Source organism: Quercus robur, chromosome 10, assembly GCF_932294415.1.
Source record: "Quercus robur chromosome 10, dhQueRobu3.1, whole genome shotgun sequence".
NCBI lineage: Eukaryota > Viridiplantae > Streptophyta > Magnoliopsida > Fagales > Fagaceae > Quercus > Quercus robur.
In genome coordinates, this window is record NC_065543.1 from 36,689,802 (window position 1) to 36,704,532 (window position 14,731).

At 34.7% G+C, this 14,731-nt stretch overlaps 1 protein-coding gene and 1 long non-coding RNA gene across 2 annotated transcripts; one reads left to right on the forward strand and one right to left on the reverse strand.

Moving 5' to 3' along the window:
* Positions 1-1,450: 1,450 nt before the first annotated feature.
* On the forward strand, positions 1,451-14,430 carry LOC126701648 (serine protease SPPA, chloroplastic). The gene is made up of 13 exons (XM_050399939.1): positions 1,451-1,985; positions 2,676-2,859; positions 3,756-3,893; positions 4,854-5,024; positions 5,098-5,201; positions 5,696-5,763; positions 6,788-6,954; positions 7,520-7,589; positions 10,588-10,742; positions 11,926-12,031; positions 13,010-13,097; positions 13,229-13,372; positions 13,629-14,430. Exons 1-13 carry the CDS (start codon positions 1,530-1,532, stop codon positions 13,857-13,859), a joined length of 2,082 nt encoding a protein of 693 aa, XP_050255896.1. The 5' UTR covers positions 1,451-1,529; the 3' UTR covers positions 13,860-14,430.
* LOC126701651 (uncharacterized) lies at positions 11,106-11,535 on the reverse strand. The gene is made up of 2 exons (XR_007647446.1): positions 11,399-11,535; positions 11,106-11,289 (listed from the first exon to the last, which is right to left on the reverse strand). It is a non-coding gene; the product is annotated as an uncharacterized LOC126701651 (long non-coding RNA).
* Positions 14,431-14,731: the final 301 nt, after the last annotated feature.

Below are 14,731 nucleotides of genomic sequence, written 5' to 3' on the forward strand. Positions count from 1 at the left end.
AATGGTAGGAATATAATATTTTTTACAACTATTAACATGATATATTGTTATTAGAGCAACATAAAATTTATCTTGGCCCATCACTAATATATACCACTTTTATTATATTCTAATTACAACAATCACTGTAAATTTGTAACATACATTAAAAAAATAAAAATAAAAATTGTAAAAAATGTTATGTTGCAATATTATATTTGACAACACTAATGATCACATCAAATTTGCAATCATATATTGGTTACTCAAAAAGGTATATTTTATAGAATGATTGCATTGATTTAGAACATGCAATATTTTTTTTTTTTTTTTTTTGATATTGATCTTTGGGTGTAGGGTTTAGAAGAGAAGGGTCATGGGTGGTTGATTTGAAGGGCTAAGTTGATGAAATCATTGGGTTCAGAGAGGGGCAACCACCCAACCATTCACAATTTGAACCCTCTTTCTGAAACTGTTAAGAGTGTGAAGAAGAAGAAGGAGAAGCAAAGCCCTTAGATTAGAACATGCAATTTGAATATTGGATATCGTATTTTAAGTTGTGAAAATCTGAAAAAAAAAAAAAAAAAAAAAAAAAAAAAGCACACACACACACACACACACACAATATCTTCTTTGATGGAATAGAAACTAAATTGTTCATTTCTGGTAATATACCTTACATCCATGGGAGGTTCTTTGAATCCACAAGATAATAAATCTGGAATCCACTAGAAAAAACAATAGACAAAAGTCTTAATAAATATAATTTGAAAACTGAATTGCCTTTGGAGACTACAATGCGTTTAAATAGTAAAAAGAAAACCTAAGTGGTTAAAAAACCTAAAGCGGCTAGAAAAACCTACAAAACTTGACTAAACAAGTCCCTAAAATCAAGGAAATAAATGCCCTAGATCTAAAATAACAAAAATTACATAAAAAATGCCTAAATTAATAAATTAAAAAAATTAAATAGTAGATTATCTCCTACATCGATATTGATATAAAATTGTCATAGTTATTAAATAAAAACCTTTTATTTCACTAAATATTTTGTAATTTACTTAATACCTTTTGGTGTTCTTAAGAGAGACATCAAAAGCTCAAATTCTCTCTTCTCAACTAATAAATTTATACATTTTTTTAACGGATTATATATATTCTTACAAAAAGTGATATATTATAAATATTTATTTTATAATTTGATAATTGAGAGAGCAAAATAATTTGAAGTCTAAATGTATCTGTTGAAAACTTAAGTAAGAAAAATATTTTGAGCTTGTGGCTTCAATAAAGTTTTATATTGGAGAAATATTTTTATTAAAAAAAAAAAAAAAAAGGATAAATCCTAGTAGTTTAGTAGTGTACGTGCTAAAACGAGTGTAAGCACAAGGAAGTGACACGTGACAGTCCAAAACCCCGACGACGTGGACGAAATTTCACCCTTTTTTTTATTCTTTCTTTTCCATCTTCTGCTCTCTTCCACTCTTCCTTCTTGCTCTTCCTTCCTCCAAGGAGACACGCACACAAATTTGAAAATCTGTTTCGCAAAAATGTCGAGGCTCCTTCTTCTCCACACTCCCCATATCACCTATTTCCATCGCCAAACCCTCACTTCTTTCCTCTCCAACTCCAAGCCTCTCCCCTCTCTCTCTTCTCCCCAATTCCATCATCACCGCTTCTCTCTTTCCCTCTTCGTCTCTCCTCCCTCTCCTTCTCCTTCCCTTCCCCTCCGAACCTTTTCCGCCCGCGCATTCGACTCCTCCGAAACCAAAAGCAAAGAAGAAGAAGAAGAAGCAGAGAAATCAGGAAATGAGGAAGGGAAGACGAAGAAGATTAATAGTAGCGAGAGTAGTAGTGTTAAAGATTCAGAGTATCCAAGCGGTGAATTTCAGTTTGAAGAGTTTAACTGGTGGAAGAAGTTCACTGTCAAGCTCAAGATGCTCACTGCTTTGCCTTGGGAGCGAGTTCGCAAAGGCACCGTCTTGACCATGAACATTCGCGGCCAGGTTGCTTTGCTTTTCTTTCTCCATTTTTATAATTTGAAAAAAAAAAAATTAGCTTAAAAGAGCAGAGCGAAACAGGCTGTGATTAGATTACTGTAATTTGAGCATATTAGATGATAATCATTTCGTCACGATTGAATTGCTCAACAATTTTGTTTGTTTTGTTTTGATTTTTTTGCCAGTTGTGTTAATATATTTATTATGAAAAGTTTAAACAAGAAAATTTACAGCTCAGTCTGCTCTAAGTGAAGGCTAGGTGTATTTGGTCTTCGATTATCTCTGGTTATACTTGTGATAATTTACACTAGGTTCAATTTCAACAATGGTTGAACATTACATTGAAAATGACTCATTTTGTTGAGACCTTGAAAATGAGCTAGAAAACATTTGTGGTGTTTTGTTGAGTATGTGACATTTTAGAAAGAAAAAAAAAATCCCACTCTATTGAGCTTGTTTTCTATCGATCATAGAAAACATTTTCCATTGACTTGTGTTTTCACTATACCAAAAATCAGAAAATGCTTTCCATGGAAACAAATGAAGCGGCATCTATATGATAATCTACCGCCATTTTTTGTTTGGACTGTGTAGTGTCGACTCTGATACTATGATACAATCTATCTTAGGCTAATAGATGCCGAATATATGTTTTATTTTAGAAGTTGAAATTGTGTTGCTCTTTCTTATGTTCAGATATCTGATCAGCTAAAGAGCCGTTTCTCTTCAGGACTATCTCTACCTCAAATTTGTGAGAACATTGTAAAAGCAGCATATGATCCACGCATTTCTGGTATCTATCTTCATATTGAAACCTTGAGTTGTGGCTGGGGCAAAGTTGAAGAAATCCGAAGGCATATTTTCGATTTCAAGAAATCAGGTAGTACCATCTTGCTATTTATTTTTCTCATAATACTTGGATAATCCTTCTGAACGCATGACCTAACCCTCCATCAATTCTTTGTCTTTGGAATTTTGATGGAGTATGTATGGTTATTGTAGTTGTAAAAAAGAAGTGCTGGCTCCCGAGTACACTAACACACACACATGCAGCATACAGCAGCAGTGAACTTTTTTTTTTTTTATGGGACAGCAGTGAACTATTTGATTAGACATGGTTTGCATGTGCTTGAAGAGGCTTGGTTCATGTGTATGCATGCACCTGAAGAGCTTCGCTATTTGTTTTTAATTTGTAAGTTATACGTGCACAGTCTTGAATCCATGACCTCACCTTGACCCTCAACCTTACCCTTAGCCTTACTCTTACAAGGAGCGGGGATGCCATTTGAGCTAGAACTCATTAGAAAAGAGATTAACTTAGTGTTTGTGTGCACATATATATATATATATATATATTTTTTTTTTTTTAAATGGTCAATTACACATGCACCTAGTGGGTTTTGAACCCACAACCTCATCATCCACCTATTTTTATGGGAGAAAGAAGTGCCATATGAGTTAGAGCTTATTGTGGTATGTATGCACCTAAATGACGGGCATTTCTCTTCTTTGGTCGTTCAGGTGCACCGCTTCTTTTTAATTGGAGTTGTGTTTGTATCATCTTAAAGTAAGAAGCATTTTATACCTTTTTAGTTCTTCTATCTTCTTTTCATCACAAGGTCATGATTTTGTTTGTTATGTCCAAAGTACTAGATACCTCGTTAACTAGATAGCTGAGTTATGTCTTTGAAACTTCAAGTTTCTATCGTGATCAGCCAGCAAATTATCTATTACTACAACCAGTAACGTTGATCTTTATTTATACTTCAAATGCAGGCAAATTCATTGTGGCATATGTCCCTGCATGTCGTGAGAAAGAATATTACCTTGCCTGTGCATGTGAAGAGATATATGCCCCTTCAAGTGCTTATTTTTCTTTGTTCGGTTTAACGGTTCAAGCATCATTCCTTAGAGGTAAGTTGATTTTGCTAGTTCTTGTATAGTTTTTGTTAGAATAATGGTTAATGATTATATTCATTATTTCTTAATAACTTAAGATTTTGGACAAGTAGTAATTTATCATGATATCATATGTGCTTCTGAGTTCGAACCCCATCTCTACAATATGACTCATTTGAAAATTAAAAAACCCACATGTCGGACCCCATTTATCAAGGGCAGTTTGGGTCCAAACATGAGGAGAGTGTTAGAATGCTGGTTAAAACAATTAAATTCATCATTTCCAAAAGCTTGCATGTACAAATATGTATCCTTGCAGGTATTCTATCTTTGTTTCGCTTGCCTGAACTTGCAACTAATGTCTAAAATGGAGAACAGGCTGATTCTGCTGCCATCACAAATCAGTTTTCCTTGTTAGCTATGTTGCTCTTTATTGTAGCCTTGGGTGTCATGGAACTAGTTATAAATATTTTTTAAATAACATGGTCAGATTATTTGGACAGTATTCATCGGTTCTAATTTTATCTCCATATTCTGTAACATCATTTGGGTTCTTTACAGCTGAGATTTACCACTTTCTATGTTTTCACATGAATGTCAAAATAAAATGGGAAAATACTTAGGAGCACTAGGATGTAATCCTCTCCAGTAATTAGTGTTGTGAAGTTTTGTTAATTACATAAATTGATCATTGAAATATGGACAGCGTGGCCTTGGCTCTTTTATTGTCACTCAATTTTAAATAGAAAAGAAATTTCATTTTATAGTAGTTGTTTAATCCCAAGTGCTCACATGTGCATCTTATGGAGGCTTGTAAGATAAGTATTTAGAGTCTTATGCTCTTGCATAATTTTTTTAATGGAACATATACAAAAGTCCAGTCCTAATTTTCCACTAATTAAAAAATGTAGTCTGAGCTAACTTATGGCTCCAATTGTATTATTTGATAGAGGTTTCAAAATTTTTGTTTTGTAGGTGTCTTTGACAATGTAGGAATTGGGCCAGAAGTGCAAAGGTTTGGCAAATACAAAAGTGCAGGGGATCAACTTATACGCAAAACAATGTCTAAGGAAAATTGTGAGATGCTGACTGCATTGCTCGAAAATATCTATGGGAATTGGCTGGATAAAGTTTCTTCAACAAAAGGTAGCTTTGCATCTGATGCTTTTCTCAATCTTCAAGTATTAAATAAACTCACAGGCTTCAGCAAATTCTGCAGGAAAGACAAGGGAAGATCTTGAGAACTTCATTAATGATGGTGTTTACCAAGTAGAAAGGCTGAAAGAAGAGGGCTGGATAACAAACATACATTATGATGACGAGGTATAGAATTCTACTCCTTTTGGCTTAGAAGCCTGGGCTTGAAGTTTATGTGGAAGAATCAATATCTGCAACTGCACTTATTAAGAATTTTTAAAAATATCTGGAGAGTGAAGTTACTCGGGTAGCATTTTCATTTAGTGTTTGGTCTACAAGATTTTAATGACATTATACTAACAGCCACTTGAGAAGGTTTTCTAAAACTTGGTGCCCCTCCATGCTCCTTCAGATAAGTTATAGGTAGAGCTTCTAATGCATAGTAATTATCAAGTCTAAATGGAACCTACAAATTTTCAGACATGTATATATCATATTTTTGTTAAATTTGATCATATGTTGTCCATTAATACCTGTTCAATAGTTTCTGTTAAATAGTATCAGTGTGACAGCCATTGGTATTGGGAATGGTTTGTGTCCATAAAACAGTAATGCTTTTTTTTCCCACTTGATTGATATGATGATTTCAGGTGGTTTTTAGTAACATTTAGTCCTTGCAGGTTATTTCAATGTTGAGGGAGAAACTAGGATTACCTAAGGATAAACAGGTCCCTATGATTGATTACAGGTAGTCAACTTATTATTGGAGGCCTACAAGTGTGTTTTAATGGAGTGTATTGTTTCCCGGAGTCATTTTTGGCAAATTGACAACCCCTTCCTCCCAATTAAAGCTGTCATTTTCTTTAATTAAAAAAAAAATGCCTGTTACTTTCTGTTGTTTAGACATCTAATCTTTAGATTGTTCATCCAACTGTATTTGATTGCTGTATCATAATCTGTCATATAAAAAATGATTTCAACATCCTGCTGTTTTAGCTTTTAAATATTTTGGGTGAATACTAGTCATGGGGCTTCACTTACCTCTTATTTGAATTTTTAATTCTTTTACGATTTAAATTTCTCAACAAGTTGTCTGAGGAATAATTCTCATGTTTTGTATTTCCATATATATTGTTAAATTATTGATTGTCCCAAAAGATTAAACTATTAGGAAATGATAAATTTAATCACTTAACCATTATCCTAACACTCCATTACTAATTGTCCCAAAATCTTAAACTATAGGTAATGGTGAATTTAATCACTTAACCATTATCCTAATACTTACCCTCACATGTGGGCCTAAACTCCTCCTTAATAAGCAGGGCCAACAGGTAAGATTTTTAACATTTGAAATGGGAGATAGAGTAGAGATAGGAATCAAACTTAGGATCTTTTGCTCTAATACCATGTTAAATTACTAATTGTTCCAAAAACTTAAACTATTAGAAAATTGTATATTAATCACTTAACCATTATCCTAACATATCCATGCGACTTTTTTGTTTTTGTTTGATATGTAAGCATTATTAATGGTTTAGATTTACACTGCAAGGTGCATTAAGGTTTTTTTACAGAAATTCATAGCACTCTAAGAGCTAACTTTCTTTGCCTCACACACACTGACACGTGTGCAATCATTGTTGTCTTATCTATTTTGTATTAGTGATATATGAACATCTTCATTTTTCTGTGTGTGACTTGTGACCAATCTAAGACTTCCATTGGTTCAATCACTTGGATGTTTAAAGATGTGAATATTAACCTTACAGAAAATACTCTAGAGTTAGAAAATGGACTCTCGGTTTATCTGGTGGTAAAGACCAAATAGCTGTAATCAGAGCCTCAGGGAGCATTAGTCGTGTACGAAGTCCATTAAGTGTCTCTGGTTCAGGTATTGTTGGGGAGCAGTTCATTGAGAAGATTCGTACAGTGAGAGGTAATACATTATCTTATAATTCCACTTTTCTTGATCTAATGCTCTTTTTCTTTCTTTGGATGATCAACTTGATCTTAAGATGTGACCTTGCCTTTTGAGATGGTGGCATACCAATTATGTTCATGTTAACAGTCATCACATGTTAAATAGAAACTATGTGACAGTATACACTTATTCCATGCTATACGTTGTGAAAACATGGGGAACCATTCGAAGATACAATGAAAGAAAAACACATAATGTGCAACTTGACTTTGAGAAGACCTCTGGTTAGGTATCTAAAAAACTGCTAATGTAAAAGAAAAGAACAAAGTGAGTTAGTGCTATTCATTTGAATAAATGGTAATGTCCATATGCATCCACAACATTCATCTATAATTTTTGCTTTTGGAGGTCTAAGAGCAAAGCATGAAGTCTACAAGGATCATGTCTCATCTACTTGGGGTTGCTTAGTTTGAATTTAATGTCTGTATTCTTGCTTTCTGTTTTTAGTTACCCAATATTTGCATAGTCATAAATTATTTTTCCAGTCATCTGTTTTTTCCCCCCTTTGCCTCACCTTCAGAGTCTAAAAGATACAAGGCAGCAATAATCCGAATTGACAGCCCTGGAGGTGATGCTCTTGCTTCTGATTTGTAAGTTCTGGAATATTTTACCTCTCTATATGTGTTATGAATCCATTGATACCTGAACTAAGATAGTGGCTATTTTGTAGACAAGTTGCCTATTATGTTTTGTTTTCTTTATAATCTACTCTTTGGTGATTCATTATTCTCTGTCAATTTTTTTACACACTAAACCTCATATTGGGTAATAAAAGATCCCACAACGCTCCCAATGGGAGTCAATATGTGAGAAGGAAGCCTGCCCCAAATCTTAAAACCTCTGCAAGACCTCCTCCTCTGGAGCACCCGCTGAAACTAATTCTTTTTTCTCAAAAATAATCCTCATATTTGTAACTACTTAAAAATGTATGAGTAGACATCTTAGAAAGTTTATATCAGCCCCGAAATAATAGTAGTGTCATCTGCACGTAGAATTTGAAGTCACCAGCACTCGATTTGTATTATTATTACCAAAGGTAAAGCTTGATATAAACTGTCCTCTGCTTCTCTAGCCAACGTATGCTGAAAAATTCCCTAACAAGAATAGAGAAAAGCTGCGAATGTGGATTACCTTGCCTTAGTCCTATCAAACTGTTGAAGAGTGACAGTAGTTCTGTTTGCAAGAAATTAAATCTTCTGGTTAATTACAGTTGACCCACCTATGGTTAGGCCCATTTTAATAGTGCCCACCCATGGTTTGGACTGTGTCACTTTACCCCCTTGAAATGGCCTCCGTTAGGTTTCTATAACCCACCTCATCACTTCACCTTTTAAAAGGATCTAAATATAGGGTTTGGTAAAAATTAATATCCCTAATTCAGTAAAGCCTCAGCAGTGTTCTGAGGTTCATAGGATTAGGAGCAGCAGGTTCTACCATTTTTGACAGCACCGAATCAACATCCATGTGTACAAGTGTACCCAAGAAGCATAATAGTTGCAGTTGCAATACCATCTCCATCTCCACCTCCATTCCAACGCTCTTCAATGTTAGGACATTGGGCTTCCTCACAAACTGTGTTGAGTTTCAAGAATGAGAGTAAGTCCTTGACCTCATTGAATCATATTGGTGTTAATATGAGAAAGGAGAAAAGTGGCAGTTGGGGTTTTGGTTTCTCTGTATGGCTTTTTTTATTGGTGGATTCGGTAGTTTCAAGTTTTAAATTTATTTCTACTCCAAACTAAAACACTTTTTTTGGTTGCTAACGGAGCCCTAACAATCTGTCTCTTCCACTATTTCTTCCGTGTGTAAAGTAAACCACTGTCAATCTGTTCTCTCTATACTTGACAAAGGCATCTCTCTCCACCAAATCAGAGAAGCTTAATATGTGAAATTTCAATATGAGTTTTGCTTAAAAAGTGGGAAATTGGGCTGTGCTCCATCTTAAGTGTTGGCGGTGCTGCTTAAACCGGTTCCAACTTTCTCTATTTTTCATAACAAAAGACCCACAAGTTCAGTTCTCTCTCCACCAATCTGCCATGGCCAAATTCAAGTTCAGTTCTCCACGGGTGGCAGTTCGTTCCTTTTTTTCATCTTGATCTCTTCTCTGAAGCTTCCTAGCCAAAATCCCCCCTGAATTTGTAGGTTGTAGTATTTGACTGGTGTTGTGGATGTAGGTTGGTAATTGAGATTGGGGGTTCTTTTGGTTTGGGTTTGGTGTGGATGGAGGTTGTTGTTGCTTCTTCGGTTTGTGGGTTGTTGTTGTTGCCTGTCAGTTCTTTTTACAAAACCCTAACTTTTAGATCTTCATTTATTTGTTTTTTATTTATTTTATTATTATTTTTTTTTTCTGGTTGGTGAAGTGAAAGGTGGGTTATAGAGACCTAACGAGGCCACCTCAAGTGAGTAAAGTGACAAAATCCAAACTACGGGTAGGCACTATTAAAATGGGCCTAACCACGTGGGTAAACTGTAATTAATCCTAAATCTTTCGATCATGGAAATCCAAAAGTGTTTAATCTCTGTTGTATCTCCCCAAATTTAATTCACTCCAATTTAACATGATCTCTTTTTCTGCATAGCTTGCAAACTAAGGCCAAGACTCCTGCTCTCAAAACTCGCATTAGTCTCTCATTAGGCACCAAAATAGAGTCTAGAATTTATGGTCCTCCCACTAGGTGTTCTGTGACTCTGAAACAAGTGTGGACTGTGGCTAATGAGAAGGTTGAAGAGTGGTAGTTCTGTTCACAAGAAATTAAATCTTGATAGTGGAAATCCAAAAGTGTTTCATCTTTGATGCATTGCCCCAAAACTAATACACCCCAATTAACATGATTGCCTTTTCAACATCTAGCTTGCAAACTAAGACCAAGAGATGTCCTACTCTCAAAACCTGCAGTAGTTTCTCATTAGGCACCAAAACAGTCGAGAATTTATTGTCCTCCCACTAAGCTTTTGTGACTCTGAAACTTGTCCCTATGGATGGAGGGAGATGTAGGGAGAGGAGAAGGGAACTTCTCTTCCTCCATCCCCCTCCGTTCCAAACATACCCTGTGTGGACTATGGCTATTGTATAATATTGAGGCACAGTGGCGGTAAACATTCTGTGTCTACTTGTTTGATGTCAATCAAAAGTATGGACTGTGGAACCCTACTGTTAGATTTAATAAGGCAAAGTGGAGGTAGGCATAGGACAAAAAATACACATTTCTCTGAATAAAAGCTGTTTTTGTGGTGCTGACCATGGCGACTGTTTACAGGCCTTCCCGCTTACTCTTTAAATTTAGTTTCTGTGTTGCTTCTGGTAGCAGCACTTATGTAGTCATCTGCCATTGTTAAAAACTTATCCAGTCCATTACACTTCTGGAGTCTGTCAAAAGTTTCAAACCTAGTTTGTATGCAATTGGTATTTTAAATCAAAGAACCAACCTTCCAAGCAATGCCAACTGATAAAAAAATTTGAACAAGAAGACAAAAGGAGAGTTGAGGAATAAGATATGAAGATTGGCAAAGGGGCATTGGTTGCTTTTATTGAATTATTTAAAGAAATTATCCTATGGCTTAATAACCCCTGGTGTTTTTGTTGTGCAGAATGTGGAGGGAAATCCGACTTTTGGCTGCATCAAAACCTGTCATTGCATCAATGTCTGATGTGGCAGCAAGTGGAGGATACTATATGGCAATGGCAGCAGGGACCATTGTTGCAGAAAATCTAACCTTGACTGGTTCCATTGGAGTTGTAACAGGTGAACCTAAGAATGCTTCACGGAAAGGAGAAAAAAAAAAGTGAACTTCAGAGATATAATGTTGGTCAGAATATTAAATAGAAGAAATTTTTGTTGGTTATAGACTAATAGCAGTAAGAAACCTACATATGTGTGCAGAAGGTATTGGTTAAAAAGAAAAAGGTTCTCATTCATTTTTTCTTTTTACCTATTTTATATTCTTGATTACATCTTATGAAATATAACTGAGGACATATGCAAGAAGCTTAAGTTAGTTTAGTCAAATATATGGACTTCTCTGTCAAACCTTTCTTACAATAAAAACACCTTCTGATTAATTTCTTTATGTAGATTCTCCAGATATTACTAAAGGAAGAACCTTAGTTTTTTTTTTTTTAAGTAAATAAATTTTATTCCAAAAGAAAACAGGAAAATCACATATGAGAGTTGTGAGTCTATCCTTTTCTAAAGAATACGATCATAATGAAAACTTATTAGTAGACACAATACTGAGCATACCATATATTTAAAAAATATTGAATTCTACAAAGAGAATATATTTGTTTACCTTTTGTAATGATCTCAAATAATTTTTCTAATTAAATAGTAGACACAATACTGAGCATACCATATATTTAAAAAATATTGAATTCTACAAAGAGAATATATTTGTTTACCTTTTGTAATGATCTCAAATAATTTTTCTAATTAAATAATATTTGCTCATGAAAGATTGTGACTGAAAGTAAGCTCATATTGTTGTCTCCTTGCGCCATAAAAGCTGCAAGGTCACACTCCAAATGGCTACTTCTACCCTTTTCTCAGTCATGATTGAACTTTGGCTGATCAAGATTGAATGTTTTGATCCTTATCAACATCTTAATCAGAAATGGCCTTGAAGATCTGTAACTAGAGTTTTTTTTTTTTTTTTTGGTTTTGTTTTGTTTTCTTTCTGATAGCTAAAGAAGTCATATGAGTAAGTTTTCAACAATACACTGTTTCTCATGTTTGTGCATCACTCCTGGGTTAGAAAGTGCTTTTCATTTGGAAGTTGATTTGCTCTCTCCCTCTCTTCTTTTGGTTGCCTTGAAACGACACCCACACACAATCTCTTTCTCTCTATTTAAACCTTCCCTGGGCTCTTAAATACAATGTATTTGGCTTGTGCAAGAAGTTGTTAATGAGTTAGTGATTTTGCTTGTAGGGAGGTTTAACCTGGGGAAGCTGTATGAAAAGATTGGTTTCAACAAAGAAATCTTATCGAGGGGAAAATATGCTGAGCTCCTTGCAGCGGATCAAAGACCTTTAAGGTAAATAGGCCTTGTTCAATTGCTAGCTTTACATTTCCTTTGTGAAACAGGAACGGAAAGTATTCTTTTGTCCATATAAATCTCATGTTCAAATTGAAACCTGAATGAGTCTTCCACCAACCATGTAAGCCTATTTTGTGTAGATCATTTTGTTTCCTTGATTATGCAGTTATGCCCAATCATTAATATTGGTTTAAATGTGAGAAGTTATGGATGAAATGGACATTAGAAATGCCCAAACAAATCCATGATCCTTAATATATCAACTATATATAGAATTCATATTTCCAAGTATTCATACTGCCTATGTGCTTTGGTTTTTTGCATTGGTTTCTTTTTTCAATTAAGTTATATTACTTATAAAAAATATATATATATATCTAAGTATTATGATGACCCATAGTTATAATGACACAAATACTAGATGTCCTTCAATAATTGGGTTTTCTTAATATATCATTATCCAGGATGCCAAATCAATAACAAAGTTCAAGAAGGGTATAGTGAGATCCCAAAATTTTTGTCTATTTCTATATCAAAAGAGGAACTGTATTTTTATATATGTAGCTCTCTCTCTCTCTCTCTCTCTCATAGCGAACAAGGCTTTGAAATAAGAAATTGAGTGTGATCTTTTACTCTGGGGTGCTGAAATTACCATTCCATACACTTAACAGTGTTTATCTTGTTTCCAGATATAAGAGAATTGTAGAATGGGAAATATCCACCCTAATCATGAGAGCATTTGCAATGTGCATCCCAAACCAAAATATTTCCACAATCAACTCACTAATCTGAGATTAATCTGCTCATTAAATTATTAATTTAAATGCCAATTTGGATGGTGGAGTGAACATTGCCAATGTACCTCTAATAAGGGTGTTGATTGCAGAATTTTGTAATTTAAGGTGTGCATTAAATGCAAAATTAGTTTACCCCTCTATGATTTTACAATTGACTAGTTACAATTTCTATATACAGACCAGATGAAGCAGAACTTTTTGCTAAGTCTGCACAGAATGCATATATGCAATTTCGGGACAAGGCAGCTTTTTCCAGATCAATGCCTGTATGTTGGTCATTTTAATTTTCAATAATAATTTCAATCGCTTTCGTTTTTTTTTTTTTTACCTCCCCCCCCCCCCCCCCCCCCCCCTAAAATCTGAACGGTCTCCAATGTCCCTATTATATTGTTGCTAGGTAGATAAGATGGAGGAGGTTGCACAAGGGAGGGTTTGGACTGGTAAAGATGCAGCTTCAAGAGGTTTGGTTGATGCTATTGGTGGACTTTCTCGGGCTGTTGCTATAGCAAAACTGAAGGCTAATATACCTCAAGATACACAGGTTTTTTGTTTACTATTTTTCTTCTTTCTTCTCTCTTTATCTTTTGTGTCTTGAATTTGCTTTGGATGAATACTACTGCTGATTATTAATTCTCTAAAATTCATTAGTCTACTCCAGCTTATAATTATAGCACATACATTGGTTTTGGATCTGTAATCACGTCGTCATACATATTATAAGTGAGAAACAGTGTGTGGTTGTGTCTTTCACTATCTTTACAGAATGTGTTATAATGCATTTGGTTGGACGGATATAGGTTACTCTTGTGGAGCTTTCAAGACCATCCCCAACACTACCAGAGGTATTAAGTGGCATAGGGAATACTCTAGTTGGAGTTGACAACACACTGAAAGAACTACTGCAAGAGTTGACAAATTCTGAGGGAGTTCAAGCCAGGATGGATGGAATCATGTTCCAGAGACTGGAGGGATATTCTTATGCCAATCCCATTTTCGCTTTGATAAAAGATTACATGAGTTCCCTCTAACCTTTATTGGTTATCCTGTGTATCACATCATTTTGATAAAAAATCATCTTAATCCCTCTAACCTGTATTGGTTATGCAGAGTCTCACTGCTTCTCCAAAATCTGGTTTTGGTTGGACATATATGTGTTCTAAAATTTGGTACAATGGAGGAGCGGTTAGTTTGGGGTATATGCTTCGTTTGGAAAACTGGTGAAAGCAAACAGAGCCACCTTGAGGGTGTTTTTTTTTTTTTTTTTTTTTTCAATTTCCCTGTTGGTTTGCATCTGTTTTCTCTGTGCTTTTGTATATAAATATACAGAATTATTCGAGCAATACCAAAAAAGGAAGAGAGAAATATTGTGTTGTAATTATTCATTGTTTTTCTCTTTATCTTTTGGATAACATGCATTGTCCCACCCGAAATTGTCAATTTCTAATGCTGATTAGTGTTTTGGGGATTTTCCTAATGCCAGGAAGTAGAAAGGCACGGAGTTTTTTTATCTAACAATTAACAAAGAATAGTTGTAAGTTGTAAACAAACTATGAATGCCACTCTACATTCAATTTTATGTATTGTTTGGCTTTGTTTTGATCTCCAATTGCTTTAAATGAGTTTTGCAGTTACAAACTCCTAATAACGTGTCAGTCTCAGACTTCGGCTAATTTAAAATGGCAAAAAATAAATCCTTTGGGGCGGACTCTTTTCTTTTTAGTAGTGCTAGTGGTATTACAAATTTCACTACATTAAGCTTATAAATTGATATGTTACTAATTGAAAATAGGCAATTCAAATATTTATTTATGAGGTAGTGAGATCTAAAGTCAAGATCAAAATCACAATATGTTGGGCGGTCACATTTAGTATTGATGGAACATATATTCTCAAAATGGAA